This window comes from Euphorbia lathyris, chromosome 6 (assembly GCF_963576675.1).
Source record: "Euphorbia lathyris chromosome 6, ddEupLath1.1, whole genome shotgun sequence".
Taxonomy (NCBI): Eukaryota; Viridiplantae; Streptophyta; class Magnoliopsida; order Malpighiales; family Euphorbiaceae; genus Euphorbia; species Euphorbia lathyris.
The window spans coordinates 83,513,466-83,529,972 of record NC_088915.1 but is presented as its reverse complement, the minus strand read 5'-3'; the positions used below and the strand labels follow the sequence as shown (position 1 = coordinate 83,529,972).

At 32.2% G+C, this 16,507-nt stretch overlaps 1 protein-coding gene across 1 annotated transcript; it reads right to left on the bottom strand.

Moving 5' to 3' along the window:
* Positions 1 to 533: 533 nt before the first annotated feature.
* On the bottom strand, positions 534 to 9,152 carry LOC136233374 (CRIB domain-containing protein RIC9-like). Its single transcript, XM_066023007.1, has 5 exons — positions 8,858 to 9,152; positions 8,070 to 8,179; positions 6,960 to 7,063; positions 5,614 to 5,713; positions 534 to 1,034 (listed from the first exon to the last, which is right to left on the bottom strand). The coding sequence occupies exons 2-5, from the start codon at positions 8,128 to 8,130 to the stop codon at positions 832 to 834; spliced, it is 468 nt and encodes a 155-aa protein (XP_065879079.1). The 5' UTR covers positions 8,131 to 8,179; positions 8,858 to 9,152; the 3' UTR covers positions 534 to 831.
* Between the last annotated feature and the right edge of the window lie 7,355 nt (positions 9,153 to 16,507).

The window sequence follows — 16,507 nt, the reverse complement described above, 5'->3', positions numbered from 1 at the left end:
GATTAGTTATTTTATCCTCGTCATTTCGTTAAAATTTTAAGGGATTTTGTTGATTGGACTTCTTACATTGTCAATGAAGTTTAAAGACTCTAGTATAATACAGTTATAGTTCAGGGGCCATGAATCCAATTGCTCAGGGTCTGTTTGTTTATCGAAAAATATTGTCTTTTGAAAAATATTGGATCAGGAGAATTTTTTTTATTGGAAAATAAAATATTTTACGGTGTTTGACTACAATATCGAAAAACAAAAAGAAGTGACGAGTAATTAGTGTTTCCAAAAGAGTAAGAAGAAATTGAAATGTTTTACTCTTTTCGAAAGAGTAAAACATTTTTCTCATTTTCTTCATATATTTTTGTTATCGACTAATCTAAAAAATTTCGTTTACTTATTTTCCTAAGCAAACAAACACAAGAAAATCAGAAAAATATTTTCCTAAATAATATTTTCCGACAAACAAACGGAACCTTAGACTATCAGTTTTTGACACGACAACACAATTTATAAAAACAATCCGTTTGACACGATTTTAATAGTTCTTACATTTATATCCTAAATCAAATCGAATATATAAATCACATAACACGATTACGAAACCAACCATTCACATTTTCACAAAATTTGCAACTTCCTAGTCATGCCCATGTTTTCCTTAAAAACAATTATATTATTCTAAACTTCATTTTCCATCAATATAATTTCAGCATAAATCTCATAATTTCCTGTTTAAAATTCCTAATTAGGATCAACTTTTCTAATTCATAGAGAACAAATTGAGGACTTTCTTTGAAGCTTTTCTCCGATCTTCATAATTTTAACTTTACTCGATTTCTAGAACTGTAAGTTTGGATTCGGTTCAGTTTCATTCTGTTTCACCTTTGTTCTCACCCGCGAGGAGGAAGATGAAGATGAAGGAGATGATGATGAACCTTTTTTCTTTTTCCTTTTCTGTTTCTTCGGGATACTTGAAAGGTCGGAAGATGTGATACCGCTGAAAGAATTCGAGGGCTGATGTCCAATGTATTGATCGAAATCTGTTGTAACAAAATCGAGATGTGAATTATGTTAATTTTTTAGTGTCAAGTGAAAGTTTCAACCAATTAAATTAAGTAAATAATAAATATAACTTTTTTTTTATGTCATTTGACTGTCATGTCATACATAAAAGTTAATCAGTTTTAAAGTGGCTATCATGTCACTATTTAAGTGATTTTTCTGTCTCAAATTGCCGGAATGACTTTATTGGAATAAAAATGAAAGTTTAATGACTTTATTGATATAAAACAAAAGGATAAAGTACCAAAATAAGTTTATAATTTTTTACAGCGTATCAATTTAGAATCCACGTACAAAATAGCATCAATGCATGGTTAACATTTATAAAATAGTAATTTAGACATCGATAACGAAACGTGACACATTATTCATATTACTCCATTAAGTTCTGATTTCACTCTCCACGTACAGTTTGCAAAACTTAATGGAGTAATATTAATGACGTTTCACATTCTGCTATCGAAGCCTAAATTGGTACTCTTTTGTAAACGTGTATGCCTACATTGGTGTTATTTTGTACGTGAAACCTAAATTACTACTTTCCAAAAATCTTAGGCTCCACGTACAAAATAGCATCTATGTAGGGTTAACGTGTACAAAATAGTAATAATTTAGACCTTGATAACGAAACGTGACACATGATTCATATTAGTCCGTTAAGTTCTGATTTCTCTCTCCACATACATTTGGCAGAACTTAACAGGGTAATATGAATGATGCGACACGTTTTGTTATCGAGACCTAAATTGGTACTCTTTTATAAACGTGTATGCCTATATTGATATTATTTTGTATATGAAACCTAAATTACTACTTCTCAAAAACCGTAAGCTCCACATACAAAATAGCATCTATGTAGGGTTAACGTTTACAAAATAGTAATAATTTAGATCTTGATAACGAAACGTGCCACATCATTCATATTCCTTCGTAAAGTTCTGATTTCTCTCTCCATATACAGTTGGCAAAACTTAACAATGTAATATGAATGACGTGTCATGTTCTGTTATCGGAACCTAAATTGGTACTCTTTTGTAAACATGTATGCCTATATTGGTGCTATTATGTACATGAAACCTAAATTACTACTTTCCAAAAACCTTAGGCCTATTTTGACATCTTATCTAACTTAAAACTTCAGTAACTATCATATAGTTGACAGAACTTAATGGTATAATATGAATAATGTGTTACGTTCTGTTATCCAAGCCTAAATTAGTACTCTTTTATAAACGTTATACATACATTGGTGCTATTTTGTACGTGAAGTCTAAATTACTACTTTCCAAAAACCGTAGCCGTATTTTAACATCTTATCTAACTTCAAACTTCAGTAACTATAGTTAAAATTAACTCATACGATCATCAATACAAGTTAGGACAATATGGTGACAATAAATAATATATTAAGAAGCACAACTACCACAACAGAAACTATGGGAAAATGCAAATTGTGTTTATGGTCCACCAACTTTTTAGTTGTTGTGATTAAGTCCAAAATTTACAGATTCCTCTTGTTTGTTAGAAGAAATTGTCTCGTGACACAAAAAGCCAAATTGACCTTGTTTTAAGGCAAAGAATCTGAAAAACTTTTCCCTATACCATACAAAAATTAGCTCCACTTAACTAAACAGAGACATGAAAAAAATACCCTAAACTTTTTGTCTCATTCTGCTATACCCACATGGTGAGAGAGACACATTTTTTTTGTCTTAATTGAATACTATATACTATATAGTATGCATAGTTGTTAAAGGCGTGCCTCGCGGGACTGAAGAGAATGAGCCGTAATAATTAGGCTCAGTTTAACAGACGTGTTTTGTGCGTCTTGTTTGGGTTTCGGAGGCTCTCCAGTAATATTTTTGATAGGATAAGATGTAAAAATATTGTTAACATTGACAGTCAGGAATAATTTTACCTCAACATCTAAAATGATGCAATTTTACCCTTAATGTTGGTAGCAAATAGCAAATTTATCCCTAATGTTGGCAAGTTGGGTCAATTTAAGATATAATTCATCAAATTTTTTTCTTATCCATGAATCATGTCATTTACACTTCACATGTGCGTCATTTTATCACTTATTAGTAACAGATCACGACCATATAAATAAACTTAAAAAGTTAAAAAAAAAACTTGAAAAATTGTATTGTATTTTGTACAGGTCGGGAAAAAATCCAAATATTTCGTCGAATTTAAAAATATTAATCCCAATATCTATTATTAAATCACAAAAAAAATGTGAAATTGTTTTTTTAGAACCAACTGATGCAGAATAAGGAATACAATATCTGTATTTTATATTGATTTCTTAAATTGACTCAACTTGCCAACTTTAGGGGTAAATTTTACTCTTAATGTTAGCAGCAAAGAGTAAATTTAGCTCTAACATTGGCAAGTTGGATCAATTTGAGAAATAATTCATCAAATTGTTTTTTTAGTTATGAATCGTGTCATGTGCGTTATTTTATCACTCATTAATAAGAGATTACAACCATATGAATAGACGTGAAAATTTAAAAAAAAAATAAAAAAGTATAATGTATTTTGTACGAGTCGGAAAAAATCCAAATATTTCGTTGAATTTAAAAAATATTAATCTCAAATTATATTATTAAATCGCATTTTTTTTAGAACCAAACTGATTCAGAATAAGGAACACAATATCCACATTTTATATTGATTTCTTAAATTGACTCAACTTGCCAATTTTAGGGATAAATTTTCTTTTTGCTGCCAATGTTAAGGGTAACATTACCATTTTAAGCGTTTGGGGTAAAATTTCTTATGACTGTCAATGTTAAAAGTATTTTTGCACCTTACCTCTTTTTTATTTGGATTTTTTTGTAGTGTTTTCTTTCAAACAAGACGGTTGATTAATCTCAATCATTAAGTAAATTTTAATTTAACGGTTGATCTAAATTCTAATCTAACTAAAAATGTAAAACTAAATAAGAATATGAAGAGACGTAAAAGTGTAAGACGTTAACAGAATTCACTCATTCTCCACTACCTCGACATAAGAAACACAACCAGCAAAGAGCTGGAGAATTTGCTTAATAGTTTATTGGGATAAGTTAGGTTAAGAATATGTCTCGATAAACTTATTAACTTGGTGTTTTTTACATTTAATATTATGCTTTTATTATGTAATTTTGTTTTATTTGTGTGCTTATAAGTATGTCTTTGGTCATCGTGACTTGTGTTTTAACTAGGAATAGAGTATTAGTGATATTAATATCGAAAATTGATATTTAAATTTTGTATATATATTTTAAAAAATTTATGCGCCTCCTGTTCACACACCTTACGCGTAGGCTCCAGGCTCTCTTAGCGCCTTAGTGCGCCTTTAATAACTATGGTTTTCTGACACGATTTATATAGATAATCTGTTGAATATACATGATTATCATTGTTTGTTATATTTATATATTGTATATAATCATGTGGAATATACATTACATAACGCGATTATGAGACGACAATCGCGATTATGAGACGACAATCCGGTTTGATAGATACCTGAATAAGTTAAATGCACAAACATTCTAGAATAAACAAACTTAACATCGCATCAACTTTACGTGTCAAAATCGATACTAACTAACCAATCTCTTTACATGTAAACCTTTAAACCTGACACGGTTCAAATTGATAGTAGGTTAGACTAAGCTTAAGGGTTGTTTACTCCGTTTTCTTTTCTCTTTCTGTTTGTCTTTTCACTTTAAAATGAAGATTTTTAGGTGTTTGGTTAGTGACTTTTTATTTATCTTTCATACATGAAAAGTAGTTTTTTGGGTTAAATGCATCATTGGTCACTGAACTTACATGGTTGTCTTAAAATGGTACTCAACTTTGAATTTTGTCTCAATTAGGTCACTCCACCGATTTTAATGGTTAAAAAGCATCGAAATAATAATATGGGTGACATGTCAACATGAGTTAACTCAAATCTCTGACCGAAACGAAATGTGACAGCCACGTGTCGAATATTTTTATGAAAAAAACTAAATTTTATTTTTTTTCATAAAAATAATCGACACGTGATAGATAGCGCATATGTGGATGTCATGTGTCATTTCGGTCACAAATCTGAGTTGTCACCTATGTCATCATTCCGGTGTTTTTTAATCACTGAAATCGCCATAGTGACCTAATTAAGACAGAACTGAGACAAATTGAAATTGAGTGACCATTTTGAGACAACCATGTAAGTTCAGTGAGCAATGATGCATTTAACCTGTAGCTTTTTTCAAAAGTAGAGAATCCCTACTTTTTGGAAAAGCAATTTTTCCAAAAGCAAACAGCAGGTAAACCAAATGACCCTTAAACTAAGTGTTTCATTTAGATGTAAACCTGTAAGATCAGATCCAACCCGACTCATAAACATGTCTAGTAATAATTGAGTGATTTTAAGTGCATATAACTTGAATGTAAGTTATTGAGAGTAAGAGTTGTTTGTTATGGTTGTTGAGTTCATTGAATGTAAATTTATAAATTAATCGATACAAAAAAAATAGGAAAAAATGATAAATAAGAAGAGAAATGAAAGAGTACCTTGAGAGGACCATGGTGAGAAAGAAACAGAATTTGGATCTCCTGTATTAGTAAGTGCTGTTATTGATGAATATTCTGGAGGTGCCTTAAAATCATGCATCTGCATCGTATAAAACCCGGTTAACAGAGTGATTAATCTAAACAAAAATTAAGTGAAAGTATGTGAAAGTATATGAAACATTTAAAATGGAATCAGAAGAATAAAGTTAGACAAATCCGAGGTCGGTATTAACAATCTCCTTAATACAGATTTCGTCTATTGACAATCGTTGATACAACAGATTGCGTACACAAATTCTTACTGTGGGTAAGGCGCATCATTTAAATTTGAAATTTATATTTTTAAGAGTTTAATTTTTTTTTTTATGTTTGATGAGGTTTTAAAAAGATTGTACGAACCTTATTTTGGATTGAAAAATACATTTCAGACGTAAATGAAATGAGTTATGTTTTTTTTTTAACTGAATTAGATGTTCGTAAAAACATAATTTAATAAGCATGATTATAATTGTTTGAGGATATAATGTGCCTGAATCATGATGTTTTCAAAGTGTACGGACTAGGAAGCACCGACACGGATACAGGTACAGGTGCAGGTGTGGTGCGGAAAACAATATTTTTAAAAAAATATGAGACACATATAGTAAGAATAAGCTAATTATATATATGTAAACTATAAATAACATCCATAATAAGCAATTAATTCATAAAAAAATATATTTGATACTCTAAACTACTTATATTACCCGTTTAATTGGGCAGTTGCTATATTCTTTTCTTTAGATTTTGCTTTCGTTTTTTAATGGTTTTATTTTATTTTTTTTGTAAATGTCAACCCATCTTTTTTCTAAAATTATTTAAAAAAAACTCTTATATTTTATTTAATTAACTCAGAAGTCGTGTTCCTCAAGTGTCCCCATATTAAAAAAGAAAAAAAAGAGGATATTTATTTTGAAGTGTCAGGTGTGTGTCCCTAAGTGTTCCGACACTCGTCCTACACACGGAATAATCAGCCTCTTAATTTGAAGTTAGTAGTGGTGGTGCCAAAAACAAATTCTTAAGTGGTCAAATAGTAAAATATAAAAACTTAGGGTAAGATTCATAAATTGTAAAACTTAAAACAACAAGAAGGAAAAATCATAGCGCCACCTGTCACAGCGGTCCAACTAATTTAATTAAGATGGACCAGATTTTAAGATTATTTTTTAATATTTAGTCCCTAAACTTTATAAACTCTTCATTTTCAGACTTTTTGGATATAAATGTATTTAAATAAAAAGATATAGTGCCAAATGCATGAATGATTCGAAGCTCAGGTATCAAAATTGAATTTTGCCAATACATACCCAACTAGGTGCAGAAGCAGCAGAAGCACCACCATCCCAACCTATATGAGCCACATGCTTCACATCTGTTGGATACCCAATTTCCATCTCTCTTTCCTTCACAACTGCAATCCAAAAAGTTCGTGTCGTAATCGTGTTAACAAAAAATAATAATCGTATGAAATAGATTGTATTAGACGGGTAATTTCGGTAAATCATGTCAGAAATTGACACTCGTGTCATTTGCATAGAGAGAATTTAGAAATAGAATCAAAATCTAGAGGATCTCGAGGGTCTGTTGACTCTTCAGCTCTCGGGAGAAAATAGCGAAAATTAAATTTACCACAGAAATTTCTGAACCTACACATAAAAATTCCATAATTTCAAAATCTCTGACAAATTTAACGTCACAGACAAAATAGGGGACGAACATTACATCTTAAATCCCCCAAAAAAATTGTTTTTTTTTTTGCTAAATTTTTGTTCATTGATCCTCGGAATATTTGGCTATGATTCCGCCACTGCTAATATAGAGTAGTCAGAGAAAGCTTCAAAAAGTAATATATAAAAGTGGTTTATACATTACTCCATACGACCTAAAATTAATTACACTCATGATCATCCAACCATCATAAATAAAACCGAATTAGCAGAACTAGAAATCCTCGCAGTTTGACTTTTGTTTTTTCGTTATCCTTTTGATGAGAGATTACCAAACTCATCATTTGCCGAATGTACCACGTGTATGTGGGTGTTGTTTTTAACCACGTGAGTAGTGATTCGAGACTCATCCAATATCTCTGACAAATGGGTTTATTGATTTCTTACCAAAACGACAACAGAAGAAACAAAAAATTTCTCGGAAATATTATGACAATTCCGTTTCATTTCTGACCTCTAACCTATGGAGACTCCAATAATAAAAATTAATGATCCTCTCCACTAAAATGATGCCACGTGAATCCAACCTCATGTGGCATTATCTGAATGGAGGAATCAGTATTGGCCATGTTCCATAGAAATCAAACCCGGATGGAGTGTCACAAGAGTCGATTCCAGCCGAAACTTCCTTACCCCTATGCCTATCCTCGTACAAACATATATATACATGAATAGAAACATAGGACTTACCAAAGATTTGTGCAATGTACTTGAAGCCCTTAGAATAGATGCCTTTGATCTTAGTCGCCATGAGAAAACAGATAAACTTAAACCTTGCTTTTGATTAAATGTCGTTTAGCCTGTGAAAAAAGAATACAAACATAATTTGCTAATACGCGCAGTTTCTCACAATAATCCGCTAATGTGCGCATAATCTGCTAATATGCGCGGTTTAATTAAACCTGTACTTTGCTGAGATGTTCGTTTTTGCCTGCGAAGAGAAAACAATTTGGACTTCCAAATATTATTCTGCTAACATGCGCAGTTTTCTTTGATGAAATATTCATTCGACTGTGAAGAGAAAACATTTTGGACTTTCATACAGTAATATGCTAACATGCGCTTTTTCTTAAACACTGATTTGCTAATATGCGCTTTTTCTTAAACACTGATTTGCTAATATGCGCTGTTTCTTAAACATTTCTTTGACTTCGTTGTGCCTGTGAACAGAAAACATTTTGGACTTCCAAACATAATTTGCTAACATGCTAACATGCGCAGTTGCTTAAACCTTGCTTTGATGATGAAATGTTCGTTTTGCCTGTTGAACAGAAAACATTTTGGACTTCCACACATAATTTGCTAACATGCGCATTTTCAGTCAAGAACATTTGCAAAAAGACAACAAATAAAGACAATATAACCATGTGAATCCCAAATTAGAGCTTATAACAACAATGGAAATAAAAATCATTAATCAGAAAACAAAAAGGAAATAAAAACCATTAATCAAATGGGTATGAAATTAAGATACATACTTGTGAGATTCTCAAAAGGAAATTATTAATCTCTTCTTCTCCATCTCCTCCTCCATAAAAGCTATGCTCTCCATTTCTTCAAGAACCCATCAAGAAGAAAATGAATCCAAAGATGCAAAATTCAGAAATGAAATTGAAATTTAAGAAATGGGTTTTGTAATTTGGGTAAAAGGGTGTGAAAAAAACAGTGCTTTTGTTGTTGAAGAAGCAGAGGTTGGGACTTTAGAGATTGGATTGAGCTTTATGTCTTAAAAAGGAACTTTTGTCTGAGAAAAAAATTCAGAGAAACTATCTTCTTAATATGTGGAAAAAAAGAAAAACAAGATTCAGAAGAGAGAAAAAGACAACTGTTTTTTTTTAATTTAGTTTTTTATTTTTTTATTTTTTTTTTCTTTTTGAGTGTTTGACTTCTAACTGTACCTAGGAAATTGGGATGTGTTTTGATAAATAGGATTAAAGTTGTAATAATACATACAGCTCAGAAAAAAAATATGTGAAAAAACTAATTCTGTTTTGATTTGTCAGAAAAATGGTTACTGTTTTTTTTTTTTTGGAAAAACAAAATATTGCTTACACCAAAAAAAAAGAAAAAAAGGAGGAGTGGTTTAAACCAGATCGCGTATTAGTTATTGAATCGTGCATGAGTATACTGATTCGTTGATCTTTTAACAAAACTATAGTTTTGTAAGTCTTGAAATATAGACTTAAAATCATGAATAATAATACTAAAGTTGGTCGTACTAGAAGAATTACTATTTACAGCATTAACAAGGAGTTGTGAATCTGCATCGAAGAGAACGACATTCCATTTTCAGCACTAGGAAAGTAACGGCCTCTCGACAAGCTAAAGCCTATACTAGAACCACGTCTTGAGCACTTGAAAGAATCTCATTACACCCTGCAATAAAAGTGTCAGCATGATCCTCACAACAATACAAAAAAGCATCAAAGCTGATTTTGAGGTAGTGAACTAGCTGCGGAGACTAGCAAGAAGGAAACGGGCCGGAGGGTGAGATACACCATTTGTAGAGGGCTTGCGCTAGCTTCCATTTAGAGAGGAAGGCAACAACTTTGTTGAAAGCGTTAGATGATGGCAATTACGCTGGTTCCAAACCCAATTATTTCTATCCATCCACAAAACCTAGCAAATTGTAGTTGCCAAATTTACTGCTTCTCGGCTAGAATTATCAAGAACATGTTTCCAGAAATCATTGAAGGTAGAAAACAAAGCATTGCGACACCAATTTATGTGAAGTTCCAAACATGTTGCGCCTTGTTACAATCAAAAAGAACATGGAAAGTTGGTTTCTTCATCATTAACGCACAAGGGACAAGCATTAGAGATTGGCACAAAGCGAGACTGCAAGGTACTCATAGTGGGGAGGCAGCCATGAATTGCTCACAAAATGAGATATTTGGCCTTCGGAGGAGCTGTCAAATTCCAAATCGAGTTCCAGTTCAAATCGGACGAAGGATGAAGTTGAGTATTAAAATATGTCATAAGCTGCAAGTAGCCACTTTTAACATTGTACTTCCCTGAGCCATCCTATAGCCAATACTAATCATCGTGGAGCTATCGGTAGGAAAGAGGAATGGCTCTAATAATTAACAGTATCCCGCTCAGAGAATAGATATTGAAGAGTTGCTTCATCCCAAAGACCAATCTCTAGATCGCGAAGGCTAGAAACTTTATCAAGGGGATTAGCCGAGATAGGGACGTGCTCGATAAAAGGATCATGAGGGTCAGGCAGCCAAGGTTCTACCCAATGTTTAATATCATCATTGCTTGCAACAGATCTCCATACTCTAGAAGTGATTAAATTTTTTGCTGCCATGATGTACGCTAAATGTAGCTTGGATTATTCCTCACTTTAGCTTCTAGGAATGAAGAATTGGGATATTAAAGGGCTCTAAACACACGGGCAACAAACGAGTCGAGATTAGAGAGGAGGCTCCTACTCTATTTAGCTAGTAGAGCCAAATTGAACTCATAGAGCTTTTTAAAACCCATTCCTCCAAACTTCTTAGGGACACAGAGCCTATCCCAAGACTGCCATCTGATGCATTTCCTGTCAATCTTATCAGCTCCCCACCAAAAGGAATTCATCATTTTTTTTCAAATTAGAGCAAAGTAATTCAGGCACTAAAAAGAGACTTATAACATAGGAAGGCAAAGCTTGAAGCACAAACTTAATTAAAACTTCTTTGCCAGCATGAGAGAGAAAATGAGACTTCCAACCCTTTAAGCTATTTGCAAATCTTTCAACAAGATAATTGAAGACTTGCATTTTATTCCATCCACCAGTGAGGGTAAACCAAGATACTTCCCAGGCACAAAAATCATCGAAATTCCCAAAATTGAGCTCAAGGATTAACTAACAAAACTGGAGCAGTTTTGGCTAAACAAAATTGAAGATTTTGAACAATTTATTTGTTGCCCTTATGCTTTCTCATACTCGGACAAACAATTCATTATAGCATCAACTTCGGAGGACTTTGCTCGAAAGAAAAAATAACTGTCATCGGCAAAGAACATATGAGAGATAAGAGAAGCTTTATGGGAAATATGATAGCCATGAATCGTCCCATTCCTTTCTAACCTAGAGAGGGTCGTAGAGAGGACTTTTGCACAAATAAAAAACAAATACGTGAGATTGGATCCCCTTGACGAATGTGCATTAGGGCACAATAGGACCAATTGATGATTGTCATTTACAATATGGTACATGGCTTTGTTAACGCACTGCAAAATTAAATCAATCTAGTTACCATAAAAACCCAATTTTTGCATCATCAGTTTAAGAAACACCCACACAACTCTGTCATACACCTTAGTCATGTCACGTTTCAGCAAAACATAACCTATTTTTCTTTGAGTCTTTATGTTAAGATAGTGGTTAACTTTAAATGCAATCATAACATTGACAGAAATAAGATGCCTAGGAACAAAAGCACTCCGGTATTGAAAGATAATAAGATGAAGGACCTGCTTCAAATGGTTGGCTAGAGTTTTTGAAATAATATTTTAAATGACATTGCATAATGCTATAGTGCATAAATCACTCACTAACTCAGGTTTCAAGACCTTTGGAATGAGCACCAAGGTCGTGTTATGAATAGTATTAGGGAGGATACTTGTATTCAGCCATTCTAGGCGGCATCAATAAAATTTGAACCATCAATATCCTAATAATGCTGGTATAAGCAAAGATTAAACCCATCGGGACTTGGGCTCTTATCCATATTCATACTGAAGATTGCTTATTTGATCTCATCTACGTAAAAATGGATGCATTAAAACATCGTTAATATCATCGATGACTTTAGGGAAACACTTTGAAGGATATAATCAGCATCAGAACCATTGGAAGCAAATCGAATTGAAATAATTCATAAGGTGTAAATCAAGATCAGCGTTCCAATCAAACCAATTACCTGACTGATCATGAACCCGATGAATAAGATTTTTCTTCCTCCTATTTGTTGTTGAGGCATGGAAATATATGGTGTTCAAGTCCCCTGTGCTCAACCAAAGTTGTTTAGGCCGGTGACGCCAGAAGGTTTCTGTTAAAGAAAAAGAGAGTCAATAAGTTTTCGAGATTCAAGGAAGGAAGCCTACAAACTATAATTTATTCGCTGCTTTAAATGATGGAGCTCATCGCGGCAATCATTGATCTGAGATTTAAATTTTCTATTAATCTTCTCACCCCAAACCAAGAGCCTACAAACTAGAATTTATTTGTTGCTTCAAATGATGGAGCTCATCGTGGCAATCATTGATCTGAGATTTGAATTTTCTATTAATCTTCTCACCCCAAACCAAGAGTTTTCCCCACAAGTGTGCTTCCTACTAACTAGGTAACTAGAATAATTAAAATTACAGGCCACTTTAATTTGATTCAGCAATCAGATTCACGCACCCAAGAATTTTCAAAGCGGAACCGACGGAGACTATGAATATCTGTTGGCAATGGAGTAATGAAAAGGGGCATGTGATATGAAGTATGAGCTTCCTTATTAATCACTTTAAAAAATGGAAACAGATTAAGAAAAGAATAATAAACGAAAGCCCAGTCAAGCTTTTCCTTAGTAAAATGGTCAGTGCCCCTACCCTTTTCCCACGTGAAACGGTGGCTAAAAGCTTTTATTTCAAGCCCACATGAGTCAATAGTATTCGATAAGCCATGAAGAAAAGAATTATGATGTCTAGCGCTAGCCCTTTTTATCCGAATGAAGAAGCATGTCATTAAAGTCTCCGATTATAGCCCATGAAAGAGAACAACTTACATAAAGATTTTTAATAAACTGTCAAGACTCAGTCCTATTAGACCTCTCTAGAAAACCATAGAAACCGATGAATCGATACTTAGGCAAACCTTGGGCAAAGAATTTAGTATCAACATCGTTTTTAGAGAACCCAATGAGACTAACAATATCAGAAAGTTTCCAGAGAAAAGCTAGACCACCATCCTGATTAATAGGATCCACCAAGAAAAGATGTGTGTAAGGAAGTTTCTTCTTTATTGCTTCAATTTTTAAATGATTACATTTAACCTCCATAAAAAAAATCAGACCTAAACTTGGACACAAGCTCAACCAGAATGCCCATCCTCTGACAGTTCCAACTCAAAGCACTCATGATGACAGGTGGGTCTAGATACCAGAACCCGCTGAATACAAGTTTTTTTTATAGTATCATTCTTTGTACCACCTACCATGTCACAATCCATATTGGAAATGGTTTCATTCTCAAGCCCACCAGCCACATCATCTTACCATCTTCTTTCAGACTCAATAATGACCACCTCATTTTCCTTATGATTGGGAATAACTGATCCCTCAACCTAATATATGACAACTTGAATTTCCAAAGTTAACTCTTTGTGAGCTCCTATAATCGTGGGATTACTAGAATCATTAGAAGGTTCCCCATTTTGTGGGTGTTGTTCCGGAAATTTAGGAGCTTCCTTTGGGGGAGGAACACTAGCAGTCGAAACCCTAACAACAGGCCTTGGAGAGATCACAATGGCGCAAAAAGTAAGAACCTGGATTGTTGAGGCATAGAACTCCGACGAGACTAAGCTCTCAACCACGACCCTCATACACGCCCACCATTATCATTGCTTGTATGCTTAAGCAAATTAGCACAAATTTTATTGGCATGGCCGATCCTACCATAGTAGAAACAAAACATGGGCAACCCTTCATGCTTAAAATGTATCCATGAGAACTCCCCCCTGCTTTAGTGATCTTCATCTTCCTCTTTAATGGCTTAGTCACATCAATTGAGACAAGGATCCTCATATATGTTCTTCCAATACTAGAGAAGTTATTTTCATTTTGAACAATTGAGACACATATTCAATATAGGAACCCAGAAAGTTACCACACTAGTTGCTAACTTCTCAGACATAAAACCCACTAGGAGATCAAAGATTTTAATCCAGAACTCTGTTGAATTTAGTACGCATCGGCAGTGATAACTTTTGTACCCAACTTATTAATAATCAATTGTTGTTCGTAGGTTCATAGACCTCATTTGAGCACCCTCTCCCTTTCCAATGGATGAAAACCTCGAACTTTAAAAGATTCGACCTTACCTCATCGATGCACAATCCCTTCGCGAACCTCTAGAGATCAGCAAAAGTATTTTTCATGAAAAGCAACTTAAAACCGCGATTCGTAAGCAAATGCTCAGTAAAATCATAAAAAATTTAAGGGTTTAATTATAGATTTAACCGGTTAAATACTCTCTTACTCATTTTAAGAACTATAAATATATTTTGAAAGTATTGCAATATTAGATTTAATATATAAATTTGAAATCAATTTCATACTTATTGCTAATAAGTATAATTACAATGTTAGTCTAACTAAATCATTGTCAAAAGTTATGCTTCACATTCACATATTGTGTACACCTATATCTGCATTTATTCAATTTATTAGGTTTTTTTTATAGTTTGTTCGGTTCGAGACTCGCCAGGCACCTTTTAGGTGGATCCTCAATTAAAGCTTTCCGCGTACACTAAGACACGAATTCGAGAGTTTAAGCAACTTGAAACTCGTAATCACTAAGTCAACCTTAATTGGTAATTTATTAGATTATTTAGACTAAATAATGGTGTAACTATAATTATTGAAGTGAAATATATATCAAATATAAATGTTAAACTTAAGGGTAAAATACGAAAAAAATGCCCGTGGTTTGCCTTATTTACAAATAGATGTTCGTGGTTTAAAAGTTTGCAAATAGAGGTATGTGGTATGCTTTTTTACAAAACAAAGTATTTAAAATTAAAATTTTAAGTAATTGATGACAATAAGAGCATTTTTTTATTTTTTTCGATTACATTTATATATTAACAAAACACAGATCCCAAAATCAAATCGCAACTGTGTAAATAAACTTAAATATCAATTTAGTTCATAAACTGTAAAATTAGTAAAAAACGTAAAATTTCACCATATTATTTATTGTTTCGATTTAGAAAGTTGTTTTTTCAGGGGTTGTGTTTTGCTGATATGTAAGAATAATTTTTTTAAGATAAAAATATTTTTAGTTGTAATTAGAACTTAATTGTGTAATTATAATACTTTCTTTCGTAAATAAAACATATCACAAACCTTTATTTGTAAACTTTTAAATCACATGCCTCTGTTTGCAAATTAGGCAAACCACAAGTATTTTTTCGTACTTTTCCCTAAACTTAATATTGAGGTGTTTAATAAAAAAAAATTTTAGAAAAGTTGTTTAATATATTTAAAATTCTAAAAAGAAACAGTAGGAATATATTTGATACTTATTCCAAAATTATAGTTGGGTAAAATAATAATTAAAAAAATAGGAAGATAATTTATTTGATTTTATCTAATTTCATTTATTTTTCTTTATTTTATCTATACCATTATTTTTCTTTATTTTATCTATATCATTACCAAATAGACCGAGGTGAATCTAGAAAGTGCGTATATAGAAATGAATCTAGAAAGTGACGTAGTCTATAATTATAGTTATCGGATCTTCTTTTTAACTTATCCGGTAGTTAGTTTAAATATATTACTATTTGTATCGCTTAAAACATTATTTACCATATAAAACACATTCGGTTCTGATAATCATCGCCCAAATAAATTATTATAAACGTGATAATCTGTTCGGTATAAACTCTTATATATAAGCTGAGTTAGTAAAGAAAAAGTATTTTATAATGATAAAAAAAATTCCAAATTTCTAATATTTGTAAAAAATAAATACCTTTAAAAAAAATATAAAACTCATTAAGAAAACTACTAGTAAACTCTTGTAAAATGATATACAGAAAAAAAAAAACAATACATTAAACATATAGTTTAATTTAAATAGAAATTTTAGAATTTATTTTTAGTTGATTTTGTCTTTTAAATTCGTGCAACCCACATGGAAAATAATTACATCATCAAATATTTATTTATTTTTTTCTTATTTTTTGTCTTTATTTTTGTAAATGAATGACACATTTATGGGGTAAATTACATTTATGGTTACTAAATTTTAACCATTTTAACATTGTAGCCACTGAACTTCAATTCTTAACGGTATGACTACTGAACTTTACACATTTTAACATCAGTGGTCACTAAATTCTAACTAACTCCTCAAAATGACTG

Excerpts from the sequence above, each read along its gene's own strand:
- LOC136233374 (XM_066023007.1), bottom strand. The coding sequence starts at position 8,130 with ATGGCGACTAAGATCAAAGGCATCTATTCTAAGGGCTTCAAGTACATT. Across the intron at positions 7,064-8,069 it reads GTACATTGCACAAATCTTTG|TTGTGAAGGAAAGAGAGATG; the intron begins GTAAGTCCTATG and ends TTTGGATTGCAG. Across the intron at positions 1,035-5,613 it reads CTCACCATGGTCCTCTCAAG|ATTTCGATCAATACATTGGA; the intron begins GTACTCTTTCAT and ends TTGTTACAACAG.